This window comes from Pongo pygmaeus, chromosome 1, assembly GCF_028885625.2.
Source record: "Pongo pygmaeus isolate AG05252 chromosome 1, NHGRI_mPonPyg2-v2.0_pri, whole genome shotgun sequence".
NCBI lineage: Eukaryota > Metazoa > Chordata > Mammalia > Primates > Hominidae > Pongo > Pongo pygmaeus.
In genome coordinates, this window is record NC_072373.2 from 145,172,224 (window position 1) to 145,195,641 (window position 23,418).

Consider the following 23,418-nt stretch of genomic DNA (forward strand, 5'->3'; position numbering starts at 1 on the left):
TCCAGATTACCTTTGACAATAAAGCTCACAGTGGCAAAATCAAAATCTATTTTGACAGTGATGCCAAAATTGAAGAATGTAAAGACTTGAACATATTTGGATCTAGTAAGTAGCTATATACTTGCCCATGGGAATTATAGATGATTTTTTACACTTTATTTTGTGGCTTGGGGTATTTAAATAGTTTGTTTGCATGGTAATAGGAAGAAAACTGCATCTTGAGCATTAGATTCTGTAAAGAATATCCCAAAGCCTTGTATTTTTGTTTAATTCAGCAAATGCTTATTATATACCTCTTAGAAGAGGTAGCATGATTCAGTGGTTAGGAGCTTAGCTCTGGAGCCAGATTGCCTGGGTTTCTGTTCCAGTTCTGTTTACTGTGCCTGTGATCTTGGACAAATTACTTAACCTGTCTGTCTCAGTATCTTTCTATGTAAAATGAGAGTAATAGTATAGGTTGAGCATCCCAAATCAGAAAAATCTGAAATCAAAATGCTCTAAAATTTGAAACATTTGAGCACTGATATGACCGAAGCTCAAAGGAAATGCTTATTGGAGCATTTTGGATTCTGAATTTTTGGATTTGGGATGCTCAACCTGTAAGTATAATGCAAGTATTCCAAAATCAAAAGAAATCTGAAATACTTTTGGTCCCAAATCATTCTGGATAGGGTATACTCAGCCTAAACTTACCTTCCAGGATATTGAATATTAAATGAATTAGTATATAAAGCAAAGCACTGAACACAAGAGTTGGCATATATTAATTCGTAGGCATTATGGGAAGAGGAACAAAATTCCTTAGTGAGGGAGACTGACGTGCTTGTAAAATCTGTGACGTGTTATGGAGAGAAATAAGGGTATACATACAAAAAGTATGAGGAGAAAAAAAGCAGAGGTTAAGTTTGAGTGGGGCAGAGTGGGAAAAGAAATGATTCTTGGAGAAGGTATGCTTTGATCTGAGTCTTGGACAGTGGGGAAGGATCAGGGCTTCCAGAGCCCAGAGAGCAACCGCTGCAAATGCTGAGTCATTTACTCAGTCATTGCTCAGAAAACATCTCTTAATCCACATGTTTAAAATGGGCTACTGCTGAGCACGGTGGCTCACACCTGTAATCCCAGCACTTTGGGAGGCCTAGGTGGGTGGATCACTTGATGTCAGGAGTTCGAGATCAGCCTGGTCAATGTGACAAAACCCCGTCTCTACTAAAAATACAAAAATTAGCCGGGCATGGTGGCACATGCACCTGTAATCCCAGCTACTTGGGAGGCTGAGGCAGGAGAATTGTTTGAACCTGAGAGGCAGAGGCTGCAGTGAACCGAGATCATGCCACTGCACTCCAGCCTGGCAACAGAGTGAGACGTTGTCTCAAAAATAAGTAAAATAAATTAAAAAATTAAAATAAAATAAAATATAATGGGCTACCTATGGAACCTGTTCTGTTTGCTCAGTAAAGAATTGGGATGATGTTAATGATGGATGCTCAGTATTTTTTATTTTGCAAATTTTGTTTAAATGACTTTCGTTTTGACCAGGTTATCAGAATGAAATAAAATGTAAAATACCTGTGGCTTCTGTTTTATATTTGTTTTAAAGTATATTTGATTTGTGGCCTGCTGCTTTTCAGATGTATAATATGTCCTGACGATTGAAGTTTTGGTTTCAATAATTTCACTGACTGACTTAAGCCTCCGATTATAGTTTCGGTTTGTGTTGAAAAGTGGTTACTATTCCCCAGCATACACCACTCTCTTACAGACACAGAGAAATCAGGGGCATATTTTCTAAGTCCAAGTATAGGTTGCCAATTTTCTGTGAAAAGAAACTAACCTTTGTCAAATATGTGATTTGGAATATCATTATAAAGATCAAAATGATGGAAATTTCCAAGCTAGTCAGTCAAACGCATTTCCAGAACAGTGAGTTTTTCCTTCTGCTTGCTGCCCTCGTTGCAACATTAGGGGTTTTCCTTGCTTGTGCTCAGAAGAGAGTATCTCTAGCCCCCTCCTGTGGCCAATGAGGAGAAACAGAAGCCTCCTAGACCACTGGGTGAAAGCTCTTTAAGATTTACATATTCTCCTCGAGCTGTGTCTTAAGAAACCAGGTTCTCTCACTAGGAGAATGTGAATTTAAAATAAGATGATGTGATGTGAAAGCCTTAAAAAACTTATGTTTGGAAACCATCTTAGGAAATGGACTTTTTCCCCTATATGAAGCTGTCAGGTGGATTGAGATTGCCTTGGCTTTGGGGGAAGTGGACAAGGACAAGGGCGACATCTGGTGGGACACTTACACTATTTCTAACAGTTCAGAGGCTCATTCACACCCACATGCTTACCCCCAGGCTCCTCTCTCCTTTGTCATTACCCATATTGAAGCAAATGCAGGTGAATGTCCATTTTCACATACAAACCTCATGCTGCCTTTTGTGACTCCCAAGTCCCCTCTCTAAATGTGCCATGTCTTCATTTAACTTGGTTTCATAAATACAGGAATTTGGAGATGAGGGGCTTGGGGAGGAATTAGAGGGACTCCTTCTTGGCGGGATTCCCCAGGGATGGGTGATATAGATGTTTTTTTTTTTTTTCTTTTTTTTTGAGACAGAGTCTCGCACTGTCTCCCAGGCTGGAGTGCAGTGGCACGATCTCGGCTCACTGCAACCTCCACCTCCTGAGTTCAAGCAATTCTTCTGCTTTAGCCTCCCGAGTAGCTGGGACTACAGGCACACACCACCACGCCTGACTATTTTTTGTATTTTTAGTAGAGACAGAGTTTCATCATACTGGTCAGGCTGGTCTTGAACTCCTGACCTCATGATCTGCCCGCCTCGGCCTCCCAAAGTGCTGGGATTACAGGCGTGAGCCACCACGCCTGGCCAAGATGTTCATAAAATACATATTTTTAGCATACCAAACTAGTCTTCTCAGTAATTCAAAGAAAAACAGAATCCTATACTGGATTCTGTTGGGAGGACTGGTTTCTGTTTCTAAGCCTGCTTGTTTTCCCATCTGTAAACAAGGTCCAATGCAAACTGTCTTAGAGATTTGTGTTCTAGTTGTATGTCAGAAAGGAAGGTACTAGATTCTATCCTTGCATTTCATAAGATTTTCAGTCCTATCTTCCCAAGAGCTGCCTCTGTTTCCTCTGCCCCATTCCATGGATCCAAGGGAAAAAAAAAAACTTGCATTATGATAGCGCTAAGTTGTTTTCTTACCTACCCATTAGATGATACCTCAAGATAACTTTCTTGAGTGTAAATGGCTAAGGGTAAATGTAAGTGCTAGGCACTGGGCAGTATTCTAACGAGCACTTCACACAGACTGTTCCACATGATTCTCATGGCAGCCTCAGGAACCAGTACGCTTGCCCTCCCCATTTTGTAGGTGGGACATCTGAAGCTTAGTAAGATGAAATCATTTGCTCAGAGAGTTGCATTTACCGGCTGGCTGTCTCTGCTTACCACCCATTGTAAGAGCTGCTTTGCCCTCAGACACTCATGCCAGTGTCACCCACATCTTTGCATTACTAAGTCCATAGACACTCTAGCATTTCTCTTCAACGCTGTCTCTGCAGAGGTGTTGCTGTGGAAGACTCCGACCGCAGTCTGTCCTCTGAAGGTCGCCTGTCCCTGGTTCTGTTTGCTTCTCCTCTGGCCTTTCTGCTCCATCCCATTCCTGAGCTCATCTCCTTTTCTAATTCTCAAATGTCGCTCCCCATCCCCGACGCTGTCCTTCCCAGTGGTCTCTCTGAGGGGCCATCACTCCCATGGCTTTAACTGCCACTGAATAGTCTTCTCTTGTCATGAATATCCAGAGTAAACTTGGTTTGCCCAAGGCTGGGAACCAGGAATCATTCTTGGTTGTCCTTCCTTATTCCCCAAGTCCAGTTAGAGACCAGGCCATGACTCTCTCCATCTCTTACGATTCTGTGCCCTCGTTTGCTCTGCCACAACTTAGCTCAGACCAACATAAGTTCTAACTTATTCAGTGGTCTTATGTTCTGCTTGATTCTCTTCATTAATTTGAAAGTATACTGAAACATTATACTAAGCACAGGTGCTTTATTCAACACTCTGTCTTAGTCTGTTTTCTGTTACTTACAACAGAATGCCTGAAACTAGCTAACTTATAAAGAAAATAAATGCATTCTTTCAGTTCTGGAACCTAAGAAGTCTAAAGTCGGAGGACCACTTCTGGTGAGGACCTTCTTGCTGGTTGGGAGTCTCTGTGGAGTCCCAAGGCAGTGCAGGGCATCACATGGTGAGGGGGGGTGAGCATACTAGCTCAAGTCTCTCTTCCTCTTCTTATAAAGCCACCAGAGCCATTCCCTTGATAACCCATTAATCTGTGAGTGGATTAATCCATTTATGAGAGCAGAGACCTCATGACCCAATCACCTTTTAAAGGCCCTCCCTCTCAATACTGTCACATTGGGGATTAAATTTCAACATGAGTTTTGGAGGAGACAAGTAACTCAAACCATAGCAACTACCTATGGCCCCTGCTTCACAAAGCCTATCACTTGATGGGGAAGATGGACACTGAATGATAAAATAAAATGTAAGTGTTTGCTATTGTTATTTTCCTGGGGCTGTTTCATGGGCTCTTTGTATATGAACTTGCATAATTTTCACAATAGCCCTATGATGTAGGTATTTTTAAATTCTACCCACTTTTCAGAGGAGGAAACTGAGGCGCAGGGGTTAAGCAACTTCCTCAAGGCTCTACAGCTTCTGAGTACAGAGCTGAGATTCAGAGCCAGGCTGTCGGGCTCCAGAGACCATGTTCTTTCCCATTGTACACTGTCTCTGTGCTCCATGCTGTGCTGCCTTTGCAGATGTAATGAAAGGTCAGTGTCTGTTGTGCAGAGGAAAGTAAAGGAGCTCTGGGTGTGTGTAGTAACCAAGAACCATGAAAGTATATAGGAGGGGGCTAATAGAGATGAGAATTGAAGGAATTCTTTTCTGAGATGGGAGATTTTTCATTTGGAACTTGAGGCTGAAAATAAATAAGCTGAGCCATGTGTGTGAGAGAAGTGCTGTTCCAGGCAGACGGATCAGCATGTGCAAAGTCCCTGAGGTGAGAGCAGGAAAGAAGGAAGACCAGTGTGGCTGCAGGGTGAAGAAGGTGGGGGCCAGGCAGAAGAGAGCTGGGCTGGGATCAGAGACACTATCGTGAAGTCTGAGAGAAACTAAGGTTAGATTCATCTCCTTCCCATACATTCTTCTTGCTTCTCTGTGCTCCAAACCAAAAATCTGATTACCACTCTCCTCCTTGCTTCTGCTCCAAGAAGCAATTTTCTCTACGTACAGAGAAGGCTTATAAGATTGGCACTATGTCCTGGGAAAGTACACAGTGAGGTTGAGAAGCAGAAGTGGGGATTCTGAGTGGTGGTGTTTTAATTTGTTTGTTCTCTTATTAATGGTGAACTTGATGTCTCTGCTTTTATGTGAAAGAACTCAGAGTAGGTCAGCAGTTTTGCCTTTTTTTGAATGGAGCCCAAATGGATCACTTTCTGTTGAATTCTGTTCTACAGTAAATATTTATACATAAATTTGAGTGCATTTATTAGCAGCTCACATGTTTTTTGCTTTCGTTTTTGTTTTTTGTTTTGAGATGGCGTCTCGCTCTGTTGCCCAGGTTGGAGTGCAGTGGCGCGATCTCGGCTCACTGCAAACTCTGCCTCCCGGCTTCACGCCGTTCTTCTGCCTCTGCCTCCCAAGTAGCTGGGACTACAGGCGCCCGCCACCATGCCTGGCTAATTTTTTTTGTATTTTTAGTAGAGACGGGGTTTCACCGTGTTAGCCAGGATGGTCTCGATCCCCTGACCTCATAATCCACCCGCCTCGGCCTCCCAAGGCATGGGAGCCACCATGCCTGGCCCAGCTCACATGTTTTTAAATGTATAGCTTTGTATCAGGGAATGTTTTGCCTTATATATGTACTTCTGAATGAATGCAGTGTGATTTGTTTCTGATATTTACCATTTTGTTTTAACAATAGACAAAACATTTATTGTTTGAACTTCTTTTCACACTGCCATTTTGTTTGGAAATTATTCTCCGGTAAGGTGTGTTTAACATTTGAATTCTGTTTTATTCCTCAGCTCAGAAAAATGCTCAGTATGTCCTGGTGTTTGATGCATTTGTCATTGTGATTTGCTTGGCATCTCTTATTCTGTGTACAAGATCCATTGTTCTTGCTCTAAGGTTACGGAAGGTAAGAGTGTGTTCGCATTCTCTTCCTGCCCTCTTGGCCTGCGCCCTCAGTTTGCCCAAGCAGTGGACCACCGATATTGTGCACCTGCCTTTTTTGGAGACCTTTGACTAAATTAGATTCCTTTGAGTAGTTGCCCCCTATGAGGCATTCATCAGCCTGAGGTGTAGGAAGTGAGTAAAGGCTCTGAGTATGTCAGGTGGGATCAGATAATTATCCTGCTTAAAACTGAGCTGATGTGTACAGGCGCACAGTGGTGAACTCTCAGGCTTTTGAATGTTTCCAGAATAATAAGTCCCTCTTCAATTCAGGAGTGATCTGAAGAACAGAGTAATAGCATGTGTGGGTTTCATCTTTTGTCTTCAAATCAGAGTTCATTTTGACAGGGAGGCATGGTAAATGGATTATAATGAAGCATAAAATACTTTATTCTGTTTTTAAAATAGTTTTAAAATTCTCCCCTGAGTTTCATTTTGCCTTTTTACCCTCAGGGCTCTTATGAATATATACTTCTGCTCCCCACATATCTTATTTTGGCTGTGACATGTGTACAAATGCACACTGGGGTCAGGGGAAATCGGAAGTCCACAGAGTACCACTTGTGGAGCAGGGACGTAGTCTGCATTTGATTTTGCCTAATCCTGACCTTTGTCAATGTCCGTTGTAAATATCCACCTCTCTTACATGCTCCCCGATCCCCTTGATATTCTGAATACAAAGTTAAGGTCCTTTCCCTGCCAAGGTGAGGGGGCTCATATTTGGAGCACGCACTCTGGAGCCGGCCTGCCTGGACACGGATCCTGGCTTAGCCTCTCGGTGCCTCAGTTCCCTTCTCTGGGTGATAGACCTGCTCTTACCTGCTTCATTGGGTTGTCATCGGAATGGATGTGTTGGTAATATGAAAAGCATTTGGAACGTACTGTGTGTTAGCTATGACAAGAGCCTGCTGGAGTTACCACATACGTATTTCATATTTGAGGTAACTTCACAGACAATTGAATGCTTACTCAGATTACGGGGAAAAGTGTGTGCCCTAACCTCCACTTTCGAGATGGATCTGACAAGTTGGAAAGGCAATGCCATGTCCTTTTACAGGTGAGAGCACTGTTTTGCACTTGACTTCTCCTTCCAGAGGGCAGTGTGGTTTGTAAGAAATGCTTCTTTAAATGTTTGCCATAGAGATTTCTAAATTTCTTCCTGGAGAAGTACAAGCGGCCTGTGTGTGACACCGACCAGTGGGAGTTCATCAACGGCTGGTATGTCCTGGTGATTATCAGCGACCTAATGACAATCATTGGCTCCATATTAAAAATGGAAATCAAAGCAAAGGTGAGGGAAGCCCATTTAAAGTCTCTGTTCTTCATCTTCTCCTGGATGGCCCCAGGCATCTTAAGACGTATGATCCTTTGGACACCACTTTGATTCTCATGTCTTCCCTTTTCTTACACCGGCACAAGTGAGGCCTCCCCTGGCTTGGTTCCTCATGAAGGGAAAGTAAGGAAGCCGATGTTCCATGAAATGAAACTTGGCAACAGCTCCAGAATAGTGACTAAGCTTGAAAAGATTGGTTATTTGGGCCTCATTTTTCTTTTTAAGTTGCCAAAGGAGCAGCTTATCCATAAACCAGTCCCTTCCCTGAACCTGCATGTCAAGAACTTGTGGGGAGGATCTGTGACCATTGGGTGCTCTGACGGATGGGGTGAGGGCAGGAATGTCAGACTGCCCGCTAAAGCCTGACCCTTTGTATAACTTAATTGATTTGATCTCCTAACTAAGCCTCAACTCCTCCTTCACCGCACTATTCTCCCGTCCATTCTCTGCTGTGGGTCAGAGGTCCCTCCAGCCACACCTCCTGACCCTGACACGCCTACTCCTCTCCCATCCTGGCTCCCTCTGGCTTTCTTCAGGCTTCATCCTCTCTGGCCAACTGTGACAGCAGCCTCCTCACCAGCTTTCCCATCTTCTACTTCATACCCCTGAGATCCATTCACACAACTGTCAGAGGGACTTTTCTGGAAGTGTCTATCCAGCTGTTACCATCCTTTCTACCTCTTGGGGCCTACTTTGGGATGAAGCGGCCTCCCTCAGCAGCATGGCCCCTGGGGTCATCATCATCCAGCTCTGCCTCTTGCTCCTGCCCCCGCTCTGACCCTGCCCCTCTAGGATGTCTTGTCAGCGTTGTGCCTTTGTTCAGCTCTTGTCCACTTACCTGTGGTGCTTCCTCCCAGCCTGTCCTGCAGGCCTGTCTTTGCTCTGGGGTCACATCTGTGGTGTCCCTCTGTGATGAGCTAGGCATTGTGTCTTTCACTGCATTTAGCGTATTATATGAGAATCATGTTTGTGTGTTTGTCTTTTCAACTAGCCCTAGAATTTCTTCAGAGCTGGAGCTGTGTTAGCAAATCATGTTGGAGTTTTCTTTCAAAAGCAGCTGAATTGCATTGTTTCGTACTTAACAAACACCATTAATTTATATCCTCAAATGCCTAGGTCAGTGACAAATGCAATTTCTATTTGAGAGTAGTATTTGGAAAAAAATTTAGTTCAACCAATTGAAATACTAAAAGAAAATGAGAAACACATTTGGAATTATATCTGTTTTTCTTCTTTTTTTCTTTTAAAAAAAAACCTCTTACTATCATCTATAGGGAGGCAGATAGTTCTTTTTTTATTAATTGGTTTAATGTAAGGTTAATAAGCTAAATGGAGTCAAATATTTTACTCATTTCTCTCTTTCTCCCTTCTTTTTTCATTCCTTAGAATCTCACAAACTATGATCTGTGCAGCATTTTTCTTGGAACCTCTACGCTCTTGGTTTGGGTTGGAGTCATCAGATACCTGGGTTATTTCCAGGCATATAATGTAAGGATGCGGCACTGGGTAGTGCCACTGCAGTTGAGACTCATTTATTCTTTGGGTTCTAATCGCTACTTTTTCATTTCACCCATTCTGTTCTTTTTTTCAGGTGCTGATTTTAACAATGCAGGCCTCACTGCCAAAAGTTCTTCGGTTTTGTGCTTGTGCTGGTATGATTTATCTGGGTTACACATTCTGTGGCTGGATTGTCTTAGGACCATACCATGACAAGGTGTGTAGCTCACATTCTTCCTTCTGCACATGGGGCATGTGGGACCCTTGAACGTGGGTTTCTAGCACTTACTTGCTTCCTGGTCTTCTCTAGCATGTACCCTTGACATCAGTAAGCACATATCTGTGTATCAGTTTTCTTTTTCTTTTTTTTCCTTTTCAGGATATAGAAGTGACTACAGGATGTTGAAACAAGATCTGTACAATACTAGAAAGCATGTATTATAGTTGTCTGGGACTGGCTTAAGGGGTCACATAGTTACCCAGTGATCATCAAATGGGAAATGTTTGGACATAAGATCACTATATTAAAAATTAAAATTAAGTGAGGAAAATTATTATAAAAAATTTCCAATTTAAAGTATTATGTTTTTCATCCAAGTTAATTGAGAAGAATGAAGATGGGCAGAGACTGCCTAAAACGACCATAGTAGGTTTATGATAGAAATGGTGACACGTCTTGTCTCTGCAGATGGTTTTGATTACAGCATCATCTTTCTGCCTTATTAAAGATAAGTATCTGAATTCTAAACTATTACCAAACTTCAGTTAGCATTATAATCTCAGGGACATCAAAGTTGTGCCAAGATGTTCTTGTTATAAAATGATACATTTGATTGGTAGATACATCAGGAAATGAAACTAGGTAAGCCTTGTTTTTAACCCAAAAAAGTAAAGGGAGTTATTTTATCTTATGGCTTTTCCTCCATTTGGGCCTGTGGCAGTTGGAACAACAGAAACAACAAAAATAGCCGCAGCTAACACTTACTGCTTGTGTGTTAGACACTCTGCTGGGCATTTCGGTGTTCTTTCTTATTTACTCCCCACAACCCAGGGTACTGTTAGCCTCACTCAGGTGCTGTGCAAGGAGAAAAGAGGTTAAAAATGGTAAGTATTCCTTCCAAGTTTGTATACCAGTTCAGCCTTAAGTTTTGACCTTGTTAGTTGCATTAACCAAATCTGTAGTCAAATCTGGTTTACAAACTGTTATACATGAATCTTAAACCTCCGTGCTGTCCTACCAGAATAATGCCGAGTAACCTGGCACACTCAGACTTTCTCCTTTTTAGGTGTCACATTTAATATGTCTAGAGAGAATTACTGTTTTTCCTATTTGAGATATTATATAATTAACAAAGTGACAACCTCTGGGTTGGTAGTAAATCTTGATAATATTGCTCTTCATATTCCATGTCACTGCTTTAAAGGTGACTCATGAGAAAAAATTATTCTTTGATATGATCTCTCTGATTTGGAGAACTTAACTGTCTTAGAGCCTGGAAAAATGTGTTTTTCTTCCTTGCTTGCCTCATGCTCTGAAAGCTTTTCCACCTCTTTGTCACTAGAGGGCAGTGTTGCACTGTGTGGAATAAATACTGTGCCTGAGGATTCGGCTTTAATTCACTGACCCCAAGGTCTGTGGACAAGTGGTCCCATCTCCTTTGCACCCCATCCCCGTCTCCCCTACCTCATCATTATTCTGGAAGGTGCTCAGATAAGATTGCTTGAATTTTACTAGATGGCTACCATTCTCAAGTGCTGTCTGTTAGGCATGGTGCCCAATATTCTTCATCTCCCTTGCTGTGTTAACCCTTCCCTCCCCTTCTCTGTGAAGAAGTCTGATTGTCCTGTTACAGAGAATAGGCACCTTAATATATTAAATAATATTCCTGAGATTACCCAGCTAGAAAGTGGCAGAGATGGGATTCAAACCCAGGTCGACCTGACTCCAGTACCTGTGCTTTGACCCATACCCTGTAGGGCTTTTCTTGGTATTATCTAAAACAGATCATTGCAAGAGAGCACTTAGTCTGACAAGAAACAGTCTTGTACTTGGAGATCAGCTGTGAGAGGACAGCCATGTAATCGGTCTCATTCTTTCAATGGTGTTAAGGGCACCTCATGGAAAATGAGGTTATTTGTTTTGTGAGCCTGACTGCATTTCCATATGTTCAGTTTGTCCTTTCAAAGGATCCAGGTGAAACTGGGATGCTCTGAGCCAGCACTGTCCAAGAAAAATACAATTTGGGCTACAATTGAGAGCCTTGCCTATACTGTAAAATTTTCTAGTAGCTACGTTAAGAAATAAAAAACAGATGAAATTAATTTTAATTATATATTTTAAGCCTAATAAACCCAAAATATTATTTCAGCATGTATTCAGTATAAAATATTGAAATATTTTACATTCCTTTATACTAGTCTTTTTTATCTGGTGGATGTTTTATCCACATAGCATGTCTCAATTTGGACTAGCTACCTATTGGATGCTGGCTATTCACACATTCCTGGTGACTACCATTATGGACATTGCAGCTCTAGACTTATGTCTTTCACTTAATATCAGCTTTCCCTTTATACCCCTGGAGGAGGGGAGGGATAAGGGATGTCTGTAGGGTTGCCTGCAGATCTGTTTATGACATCTCTCACCAGGCTGATATATTGGGGAAATGCACAGCTGAGGTAATTCACTGAACGTACAAGTCAGCTGGGGGAGAGAACATCAGTCTGGTTTTGGCATTTTGTGCTTTTCTTCTCCATATTGCTGCCTCTTTGAATCTGAAGTTAGAATATTTTATTGCCCCTTGCATCCTTTCCCCCAAATTAATCCAAGCTGTCAGCATGTTCAGGTTCTGCCAGTATCTGAATCAGAGGACTTTCAGGTTACTCGAAGCCTTGAAAAGCTAGGCATTCCAAGCTGGCATTTTTGTAGGATTTTTAGAATCACAGCAACCTTGATTGTGAAAGCTAATTCTTTATTTAAAACAAAACAGCTAAAAAGGAGACATCAGGAAGACCGTTTGACTGATAGCTGGGGTCCCATAACACTTCAGCTTCCTGTCTTCCTGTTAGGCATCTGATTTCAGGGGCTCAATGGAAAGGGAGTCAAGATGCAAAAGGTTTCCTGCTAATGTGTATTCCCAGCACTAATGGACTTTGGCACAGTGCCCTTTCAAAATGCCTGGGCACAGAGGGCGAGAGACTGTTGATGTTCTTCCAAACCTCATCTTGAATTATTAAACATTACTCTAATGTGGCTTTTACATTTCCAGAGGACTTTTTTTCCTATGAGGAATAAATCATAGCCTTGCATTGTCCCCATTTTACAAATGAGAAGACCAAGGCTTGAAAAGTTGTTGGACTTCGCTGATGCCATGGGTCAAAGTTCAGCAGACTCTGCATTACATTTTCCTCCTTCCAAGGCCTCTGGTTTTAGCCAAGTACCTCTCAGCTAAAACATTTTGCCTAAAGTTTGCATGAGATTCTTGGCACCAGCTCTTAAAGCAAATATTTATGTTGCTCTCTGACATAAGTCATTGCAGGTTATGGTTTCATTGAAATTAAAGGTTTTTGGCCCAACTGCAAACTTATCATTTGTGAAATGAATGGTTGGGTTCTCACTGTGGGCCCAGAGAACCTATGGGGACTCTATGGAAATACCCATTTAATATGTATTAAATGTCTACTGTGCACCCAGCATTGCTGGGTTCTTGTAGACCAAGTTCTTGGAGGGAAGGAACTATAGTTTGTTCCTCTTTACATTCCCAGTGTCCAGCACAGCACATAGACCATGGTAGGTGCCCAAAAAGTTTGTTTTGAACAAACAAGAAGCAGAAAGAGAGTAGTACCTGTTTTCCAGGGGCTTATGATCACTCAAGATCCAAAGGAATGCCCTACAAATGTGGTCCTTCTAGACTGGAAGCATATTAGGACCTTGAGTATTTTTAAGCTCACTTCTACTATGGAATTTGGCCACTGAAATAGACTCTGGTTCACAGCCACTTCTTGTACAAAATGGCAGGGTGTTACCAAACACCTAAAATTGACTGGGTCTCTGTTTTAACTCTTTGGTGTGTTAAAATAATTCTCATGTTCACAAGACGAGGGGGTGGTAAAATGGTTATGAATAATGTTAATGTTGAGACAGATATTGTGTGTAGCCTGGTAAGTAAGTAAACAGAAAATTAAAAAACGAATGTGACATATACTGACAAACTAGCTATTTGCAGTTGAAACCTGAAGCACAGACAGTTGTGCTTGGAGTTAGGGGTTCTTGAAACTAGAGAAAGGAGTTGACTGGATTCCAAAAGAAACTGAGAAATATGAATTATTAATGGTGCTGTCAGAGTTGTAGTTGACATCCATAGAAACCAACTTTAATGTCAATGTGTTCAGTTTTAACTTCAATGTTTTAAGGCTCATGTAGGGTATGGAAAATATTTACTCTGGCAATCACCTGTTTTACTGTTAAATAATCTACATATTGTTAAGTGATCTGTTCATTTGGATATTTCCTCTAGGTCTTTTTGGAGAAGGACTTTAGTTCATCAGAGTTTTTGCTGATGCAGCAAAGCCATGGGTGGGATCCTTGTTTGGGGTGCATTTGTAGACCTTCTCCCTTGGCCACCAACTTTACCTTGCCTGGTCCAGCCATGTGGCTGGTAGTGTAAGGCATGGTGTTTGTATCTAGTTGGAGTACAGGGAAGTAGGTGTAAAAACAATTAGAAGACCGTAGTTCATTCTGTGATTCTTACCGATACGGAGTGCAGAGAAAGGACTAGAGCTGCCAGGGCACTCGGTCTTAAAGTACACTCTGAAATAACCCTTGAACATTGGCTTAATTGGACACAGAGAAGAGAAAGAAGAATATAGCAGGTGAGGAGAATAAATTTCATGAGGGAAAAATGTAGGGATGGGCCTGGTGTCGGAGGAGAAGATAAGCACAGCACGTTAATACTGTCAAGGAGGAGATATGATGAGGCCGCATGAAGGAGGAACTTATCACAACCTTCTTGGTTTAGATTTTTATTTTGCATCCAAACTTTGTGTAATCTCACAAGGGAGAAATGACCTGAAAGCCTTCTTCTTAAAGTACAGGTTTTCCTGCAGCTTTGACTGGGGAGGGTAAAGAGATTGAAGTAAAAGAGACTTCCTTGGAAGCTTCTGTAATCATTCAGAAATTTGTGTTGACATCACAGTGGAGTAGTAGGGGTGGATCGGAGAAACATGTGATAGGAACAGACAGGCCTTAGAAGACTGAAAGCGGGGAAGAGTAATCAATTCAACACAGAGTTTTAAGGACTTCATTATTTCAGAGTAAATGTTTCTTTGGTAGATTGGAATCACTGACAGAAATAGGGCAATTTAGAAAAAAAGCTCATTTTTCTGGTTAGGGTGGTGGAAAGTTTTGTTTTGTTAGCATTTTCAAGGAATGCTCTGTTATATAACAAATGCCAGCTGAGTACAGTGGCTCATGCCTGTAATCCAAGCACTTTGGGAGGCTGAGGTGGGCGGATCACCTGAGGCCAGGAGTTCGAGACCAGCCTGGCCAAGATGGTGAAACCCCATCCCTACAAAAAATACAAAAATTAGCCAGGCTTGGTGGCAGGCACCTGTAATCCCATCTATCTGGGAGGCTGACACATGAGAATCACTTGAACACTGGAGGCAGAGGTTGCAGTGAGCTGGGATTGCACTGCACTCCAGCCTGGGTGGCAGAGTAAGACTCTGTCTCAAAAAAACAAACAAACAAAACCTACAAATGCTCTCTAAGTGTAGAAAACATAAGAAGATGCTTATGTTAATTAGGAGAAAAACCAGGATCTAGACTTGTTAGATCCTGGTTTTAGATATATAAAAAGTACATAGGGAAAAACTGTGGGAATTGTTAAGAGATTAACTTTGAGAGTATGGAGAGGTGTGTGTGTGTGTTGTGTGTGTGTTTTAAAGAGACAGGGTCTCGCTGTGTCCCCCAGGCTGCAGTGCAGTGGCAGAACCTTGGCTCACTGCACCCTGAACCTCCTGGATGCAAGAGATTCTCCCACCCCAGCCTCCTGAATAGCTGGGACTACAGGCGTGCCACCATGCCCAGATAATTTTTGTACTTTTTATAGAGATGGGGTCTTGTAATCTTTCCCAGGCTGGTCTCAAACTCCTGGGCTCAAGTGGTCCTCAAAGCTTGGCCTCCCAAAGTGCTGGGATTGTAGGGATGAGCCACTGTGCCTGGCCCAGAGTGGGTTTTTGAATAATGTTTTCCTACTTCTTATGGTGTTCTAGCATCTTAAAATAAGTAAGTTACTGCTATTACAATGACAAAAACAATGTTAACAAAACATGCTAACTAGATACCCTCTGCGTTTTAGAATACTCTATTTCAGAAACTAATTTTTATTTCCCCCTACAGTTTGAAAATCTGAACACAGTTGCTGAGTGTCTGTTTTCTCTGGTCAACGGTGATGACATGTTTGCAACCTTTGCCCAAATCCAGCAGAAGAGCATCTTGGTGTGGCTGTTCAGTCGTCTGTATTTATATTCCTTCATCAGCCTTTTTATATATATGATTCTCAGTCTTTTTATTGCACTTATTACAGATTCTTATGACACCATTAAGGTAAGTAATTATCAATATTTGCTGCCAAAAAATCACTGCAAATTCTGTATAGATTATAGGAAAATATCACATTTTAAAAACTTAAAATATTACAGTTCAGATTTTGAGGTTTTATGGACAAACTTTTTAGACGCTGGAGATGAATTTTAGGACATGTCCCTGTTACCCACAGCAGGGTGGATCAGTTTGGAGGGGTGGTGGGAAAGAAAAGGGAAACAGGGTAAGGATGGGTTGAATGGGGTAAGTCAGGTAGTCAGGCTGCTGGTCTTAGCCCTGACAGATATACCTGCCAGTGTGGCTGCGTGGAACTTAAGTCATAAATTTCGGGGATGAGAGGTGACCAGCACCCTGACAACTCTCAGATATTGCTACAACTCACACTGGATAATACAGCTACTGGCATGGTGCAGGCTTCCTTTAAATTATGAAAACTAAGGCTTTTGTGACTGTTTAGCTTCCTGCTTTCTTAAGCTACCTGATGGGTTCTGTATCCTTTCAGACTATGCCATTTAACTATTTGTGGCTTGAAGGAATTTCACTTCCTTGGGTGCTGGTACCTTATTCACAGCAGATGGTCATGCTTAGAAAACCCTGCTTCAGGGTCAGTGACTGAAAAACCAGGGGTGCCATGCCAGTGCCTTTGTCAGGGCTGTTTTCTGCTTAACCGCTTTCTCAGAATAACGCAGAAGAAACCCAGTCCATCACCTTTTGAGAGTGTGGGGAGATAACTAAGTGTTCACATGGGAGTGGTAGTTGGCTCTCGCATCAGGGCTTGCATGGAGAAGGAAGAGGTGCACACTCCTGCCACAGAGATTCATGTCTTTGATGTGGCAGTGTCTCTGCGTGGTGGGGGCCAAGCCTCAGTGTTGAAGTAGGTTGTCTCATTAAGCATGAGGGGAGGGAGTCTTTGTGTCTGCTTAGAAAAAATCTCTCTTCTATTCCACTAAGTGACCAACTTCCGTAAAAGTAGAGGAAATAATGATTACTTCCCAAGCAGAGTCTACATTGCCAATGTGTGTGTGGAGTGGGAGGTCTTATCTAGTCTTGCTGTTAGCATTGAAGGTTTAGACTATTTCTTTTTTTTTTTAAAGAGAGAGTGTCTTGTTCTGTTTCCCAGGCTGGAGGACAGTGGTATGATCCTACCTCATTATAGCCTCCAACTCCAGGGCTCAGTCAATCCTCCTGCCTCAGCCTCTGGAGTAGCTGGGACTACAGGTGCACACCACCATGGCCAAAAAACTTTGGTATTTTTTGTAGAGATGGGGTCTCACCATCTTGCCCAGGCCAGTCTCAAACTCCTGGGCTCAAGCGATCCTCCCTCCTTGGCCTCCCAAAGTGCTGGGATTACAGGCATGAGCCATTGTACCCAGACTAGACATTTGACTTTTGATTATTTCCTTCATTACCTTTTTTTAACAAACCTCTCCCTGGCTCTTCTCTGCTTTCTTTCTGAAGTTTTTCTTTGGATTGTCCTCTGTTCCCACAGTGGCCCTGGCTTGGTGTTCTGGGACTGACAGATTGATTCATCATTGTTAATATCAGTTCTTGGATCTGAGCTAGCAATGTGGGAGAGTTTTATTTTAGCAAAGGTGGGCTTGGTTTGTTGACAAAAGAGCAATTTCTCATGCTTTATAAATAAGGTAACAACACTGTGTACTTTCTAAAGAAATTCCAACAGAATGGATTTCCCGAAACGGATTTGCAGGAATTCCTGAAGGAATGCAGTAGCAAAGAAGAGTATCAGAAAGAGTCCTCAGCCTTCCTGTCCTGCATCTGCTGTCGGAGGAGGTCAGTATCATGTTTATTCTCCATGCTCCTGAGATGGGCTGTTCTGTTGTCTTAAGAAAGAGCCCCTCCAAGATTACCATTACATTCAGAAACCAGCTTATCGTGGGAAATAATTCACCTTTCTTTTCTTTCCTCCCACTGAAATTGGCTTTAGAAATGAATTATTTCTTCTAAAACAGGGTTATGTAGAAAGCTACACGATGTGATTGGAATCTCTTAGAAGTACTGTGAGACTCTTAAGAAAAGGCATAAATTATGTCCTTAAAGTCAAGAGGCTGAACTCTTAAGTGGCCCAAGTAAGAGGTCAAAGCTCTTATTTTTAGAGGTGGAACTCTGGGAATGCCAGAGGTGTTTTCTCTTTTCACGGTATGTGGTACAAGCAATCTTTCTTGATGAGAGCAGGAAACCTCCTTGTGAGGAGGCTGTCCAAGTGCTTGCTTATCAGTGCACACTGGTAGCTCTTCCTTGCCTAGCTGTGCTTTGCCTGCTGTTCGTCAAGACATGTAGGGAAATGGCCCAGACCTCAGTGGACAAAGCATATTACATGGTGATTTGTGGACTAGAATGGGGTCAGGTGAAGACAATTTTTTTTTTTTTAATGTGCCTATGTTTGCTTTCATCTGAAGTCAGGGGTGCCAGTTTGTAACTAAAAGTATACCCTACACATGTTTTTTCTTTTTGGAAGGACTCTATAACCCAAATTCCTGAAGGAAGCTAGGAGAACATAATTGCTATTTAAAACCACAGGATGCATTTTCCTGTTAATCAATTCATACAGCATCTTGGGACTTACAATGATATGATTGAGCAGATCCAGAGAATGTCTGGTAAATAGAAAATGAGATGTGAGAAGAGTTGTTTTCAGAATCACACCTTTTTTTCTCAGAGCATTAAATTGTTGCTGTGAAAGCTGGGTTAAAGGAAATTAATTCTCTTAATAGGCAGCTGCCTCCTAAGAGGTACCTTGTATAAGGAAAGTCTCTCAAAATCTCTTTTTTACTATAAGGGGGATAAACTTCATTGAAAAGTGTAGTCATGAATTCTAAAATGTAAATGATAGGTCTTTGGTGTTTGGACCTTGGTTTGTGCCACACAAAGTCCTGGGAGGTTGTTAAATGTTTTGTCATGCAGCCCTATGGAACAAGTGAAAGATTTAAGGCGTGGACCCCAAGACATTTGGGTAAGATTGGGTCGGAGTGGTGAGACTCAAGGAGCAACAGCAGCAGACTGTTTGCCCTAAAGTGTGCTGAGGGTTGTTGAGAAGATGCATGGTGAGACGGAGGGTCTGCCCCTCATGAAGGGTGAAAGAATTCGAGGGAACAAGAGAGCCCACCAAGGAGATCAACTGAAGAACTAGGATGATGAAAGTTTTGAAAAAGAGGATATCAAAAAATAAAGACAGGTAGCTGTAACTATGTTTGGCCAAACGATGGTCCCGAGTGAAGTCAGCTATAGCAATTTCAGTGGAATCATCAGACCAAAGCCTAGATCCCAGGGGGCTCGCATGGACCCTTGCAGAGTGAATGAAGGGCCTAGGCTGTGATGGAAGGAAATGGATTGTAATGGGGCCTTGAGAACAAGTGATGGCTTTGACTCCATCTAAAATTAAGTATAGCTTGATATGTTTAAAAGCTAGGAATGGGGCTGGTTATGGTGGCTCATGCCTGTAATCCCAGCACTTTGGGAGGCCAGGGCAGAAGGATTGCTTGAGCCCAGGATTTTGAGATCAGCATGGGCAATGTAGTGAGACCCCGACTCTTAAAAAATAAAATAAAAGCTAGGGACAGAAGAATGGACTAAAATTGAGGAAGGCTGTGAATGGAGGCTAAAGATGAACATAAAGATTCAGCTCTGCAAAGATTGGTTTTTGTGACCCGTCTGGTGACCATGACAGATGACACCTGCTATTCCAATGCTGCTTCCTGCAGAGCATGGCTGTGGTGACTCTTCAACAAAGCAGTCCAACAACTAGCACACATTTGATTCTCCTTTGAGTTTTTAACAGAGCCTCTAGCCTAAGCATCAGAACACCTGGGTTTTCATTTTGGACACTGCCATTAACCAAATGTGTCCTGTGACCTATCCTAAACCTCTTAGATGGACCAGATGACCTCTGAAACCTCCTCCAGTTCTAAAGTGATGTGGTTCTTTGGAGAGAGATGCTTGGTTGAACAGATGCAGAGTTAACCTTTACCTTCCTCTATTGCAGTGAAGGAGTAAAATTGGCTGTTCTAGTAATTTATAAGGCCTTGTTAGCGAACGGACACAGAGATTCTTTTTTTTTTTTTTTTCAGAAACAAACCAATATATTTATTGAGTAAAACATAAATGTAACATATGTTTTTCTTTTTTAAAAAATTTTACTTTAAATTCTGGGATACATGAGCTGAACGTGCAGGTTACATAGGTATACATGCGCCATGGTGGTTTGCTGCACCTATCAACCCATCATCTAGGTTTTCAGCTCTGCATGCATTAGGTATTTGTCCTAATGCTCTCCCTCCTCTTTCCCCCTACCCCCCAACAAGTCCCAGTGTGTGATGTTCCCCTCCCTGGGGGCATGGAGGTTCTTAAGAGACAGGTGACTCCTCACAGTATTTCCAAAAGCATCTGCTCAAACCTCAAACAGTGTACATTGCCCTTCTTTATTTATTTACTTATTTATTCTGAATGTTGGTAAATAATCAGAATACCTTGCCTGTCTTTAATTTTTCTTCCTCTTCTATGTTTCACTCAACATGTCTATAATCTATGGGCCTAGAATATAGAGTATTCCTGTTGCTCCTCAAAGATGTTAAATTATTGTGTCTTTTCTCTTTTCTTCTTTCCCTTTCTGTTACAGGAAAAGAAGTGATGATCACTTGATACCTATTAGCTAAAGTTCTTCTGCTCAAGATGATTAAAGTTCAGGCATCCTTATCCAGCGGCTGGGCAGAGGAACCCCAAATGACTTGGACCAGCAGTTCCAAAATGACTCTCTTATTTAATTGTGGAGTGGGAAAGAGGACTCACAGTTAGCCAGCTGACCATGACTGAAGTTCCAGCTTTACTTTTTATAAACTTGAATGATAAAGAATAGACCATAGGCTGCTACTGGGCATTAGTGCAATATAACAGCGATAATAAAATTCTCTATTAGTCTGTTAATTTGTGACATGATCTCGGAATGGAAAAAGATCACATTTCAGAGTGTGCAAAATAATAGTCTTTAAAGCCATGTAATTAAATATGTGTGTTTATTGTCAAATAAGGATTTGTTTTAAAGGTGATTCTTGGGTTTGAAGACATTTGTTAATTCATGGTCTGTACAGAAATGAAGTTGGTTGCAATACCAATCTAGAGAGTCCAAGCTGGCGAACTATTGAGCTATTTAAAGATCACCCTTGGCCTGGCACAGTGGCTCACACCTGTAATCCCAGCACTTTGGGAGGCCTAGGCAGGCAGACTGAGCTCAGGAGCTTGAGACCAGCCTGGGCAACATGGCAAAAACCCATCTGTACAAAAAGTACAAAAATTAGTCGGGCATGATGGCAGGCATCTGTAGTCCCAGCTACTTGGGAAGCTGAAGTGGGAGGATCACCTGAGCTCTGGAGGTGGAGGCTGCCATGAGCCGTGATCGTGCCACTACACTCCAGCCTGGGTGACAGAGTGAGATCCTGTCTCAAAAAAAAAAAAAAAAAAAAAAAATCACCCTTAAATCAACAAAAAGACCTCATGCTCATGCAGTGGACATTTCTGGGCCTGTTTTCCTGTGGGTTTTCTTCAGCATGATACGAAGCAACTGTTGGCATAGCCAGTGGGATGAAAAAGAAATGGAATCATTTGGCTGCCTCGTCACTTGTGCTAATGGTCGGTTGTACACACATGACATGTGGAAGTGACTTGTAGCAGTGGTCACTCATTTTAACAATTGAACTCCGCTAGGTTGGGTATTTACCTTTGTCTAGCAAAGAAATATGGTATATTTTCCCTAAATAAATTTATTTTTATCATTCCATATGGCACTCTTACTATTTTATGCATTGTCTCTAAACAACTACCTAGTGAAACATTCAGATCACATCTCTCTTAACCACTTGGTCTCCAAAAGGGATTTCCCAATTTCTTAAAAGCAGTGAAGGACATACAGGGGCTAAGATATAGAAGTTATTCAATAAATATTTATGATGATAGCTTGAGAGATGAAGATCACTTCATGCATAGACTTATTTCATACCTGAGCTATCTCAGTGGCCAACTATTTTAAAGTTATTGGTGAAGAGGAGAATTTGAATTAAGCAGGACCCTCCTTCCAGGGCTCTTCCTCTTTCTCCTTGGCCTCAGTCGCCCTCCCCACAATCCCCTACCCAGTTTTCCTTCTCATATCACCTTCCCCCTCCTTGCTCTGACTCCATATGCCTGCACCAACTCTACGCAGGGAAAATCATGCAGTTAATACCATTAAAGTTTATAAGAGAGTAGATGACTCATGTCTACACACAGAATACTTTGCTAAAATTATTTTAAACTTTCTTTTTTACAAAATATGTGAAGAGTTATGTTTGATTTTTGAACTAAGACACCATTAAACTGATGGTTCTGGGGTCATTTGCGTGACCCAAGAATCAGATATGTAATTGGACCACTTGTTAACTTCTGAGTATATTGTCATATACTTAGTTTTGTCTCTGAAAAGAATTGCTTTTTTTTTTTCGTTTTTTCTTTCTTCTTTTTCTTTTTTAGACGGAGTCTTGCCCTGTTGCCAGGCTGGAGTGCAGTGTCATGATCTTGGCTCACTGCATCCTTTGCCTCCCAGGTTCAAGCGATTCCCCTGCCTCAGCCTCCTGAGTAGCTGGGACTACAGGCATGCACCGCCACACCTGGCTAATTTTTTGTATTTTTTTAGTAGAGATAGGGTTTCACCATATTGGCCAGGATGGTCTTGATCTCCTGACCTCGTGTCCGCCCGCCTTGGCCTGCCAAAGTGTTGGGATTACAGGCGTGAGCCACCACGCCCGGCCCAAGAATTGCTGTTAACATGGTGAAACCCTGTTTGTACTAAAAATACAAAAATTAGCTGGGTGTGGTGGGGGGCACCTGTAATCCCAGATACTCAGGAGGCTGAGGCAGGAGAATCGCTTGAATCCAGGAGGCGGAGGTTGCAGTGAGCCAAGATCTGGCCACTGCACTCTAGTCTGGGTGACAAAGCGAGACTCCGTCTCAAAAAAAAAAAAAAAAAAAAAAAAAAAAGCCTTTCATTTATTCTGCAGCTGTGACTGCCATTTGAATAGAAGATTAATGATGGGTTTTCATGCTGGTATTATTCTTCTATTGGCTTTCATGTTTTCTTTTATTTCTTTTCTCTCCAGCTGGACAAAACAGTTTTAGAAAGAAAAATGTTTTTCAGGGTTAGCTCACATCTATAGAAACATTGTTTTCTCCCTTTTTAATAATGTTAAACAATTGTCACTTTATCAACTGTATTGTCTATTTGGATTTTATTGAACAATGTTGTCTCGTAATTCTGCTAATAGATGCATCTGGGATAAATCATTTTCTCTCTTATTATAGGCCTCCACTTAGAGGGTTCCCTGTGAAAGTTAGGAGACACATTCTTTCTGCCTGCTGGTTTCATTCTGGGATCTCCAACCCTTGAATTTAACTCCTTGGCTTGTGACACAGTCAAAACTATACACAACATCTTAAAGCTTTTTCACTTGGGCTGGTAGGAGAGAGTGTGGGCATAAGAGCCATCTAGACAGACTTGAGTTGAAATTCCAGCTTAACTAACTTTAAGGCCCTGAACAAGTTACTTTCTTCCTCTAAGTGATGATAAACCTCAACCAAGACTGGCACTTAAGTCACGTAATTTATGCAGAGCCTGGTATTGAATTCATTCCTGAGCTGTTATTTCTCTTTGATTCTCTAACATGTTTGCAATAGTTTCCATGGGACCATGG

General features: G+C 41.9%; 1 protein-coding gene across 8 annotated transcripts in view; it reads left to right on the forward strand.

Annotated features, from left to right (window-relative positions):
* The window catches only part of MCOLN2 (mucolipin TRP cation channel 2), a 75,670-nt gene extending 54,194 nt beyond the window's left edge, over window positions 1-21,476 (forward strand). For 6 of the 8 annotated variants that reach the window (XM_054494334.2, XM_054494354.2, XM_054494344.1 and 3 more), the window contains 8 exons: window positions 6-105; window positions 6,107-6,219; window positions 7,396-7,545; window positions 8,974-9,075; window positions 9,179-9,301; window positions 15,485-15,691; window positions 17,358-17,479; window positions 20,322-21,476. In XM_054494334.2, coding sequence (XP_054350309.1) covers window positions 6-105; window positions 6,107-6,219; window positions 7,396-7,545; window positions 8,974-9,075; window positions 9,179-9,301; window positions 15,485-15,691; window positions 17,358-17,479; window positions 20,322-20,358 — 954 coding nt within the window. In that variant the 3' untranslated portion in view covers window positions 20,359-21,476. Of the gene's footprint in view, window positions 1-5; window positions 106-6,106; window positions 6,220-7,395; window positions 7,546-8,973; window positions 9,076-9,178; window positions 9,302-9,463; window positions 15,692-17,357; window positions 17,480-20,321 lie in introns of those variants that run through there. The other 2 variants (XM_054494380.2, XM_054494370.2) reach the window with 2 other exon arrangements.
* The last annotated feature ends 1,942 nt before the right edge of the window (window positions 21,477-23,418 follow it).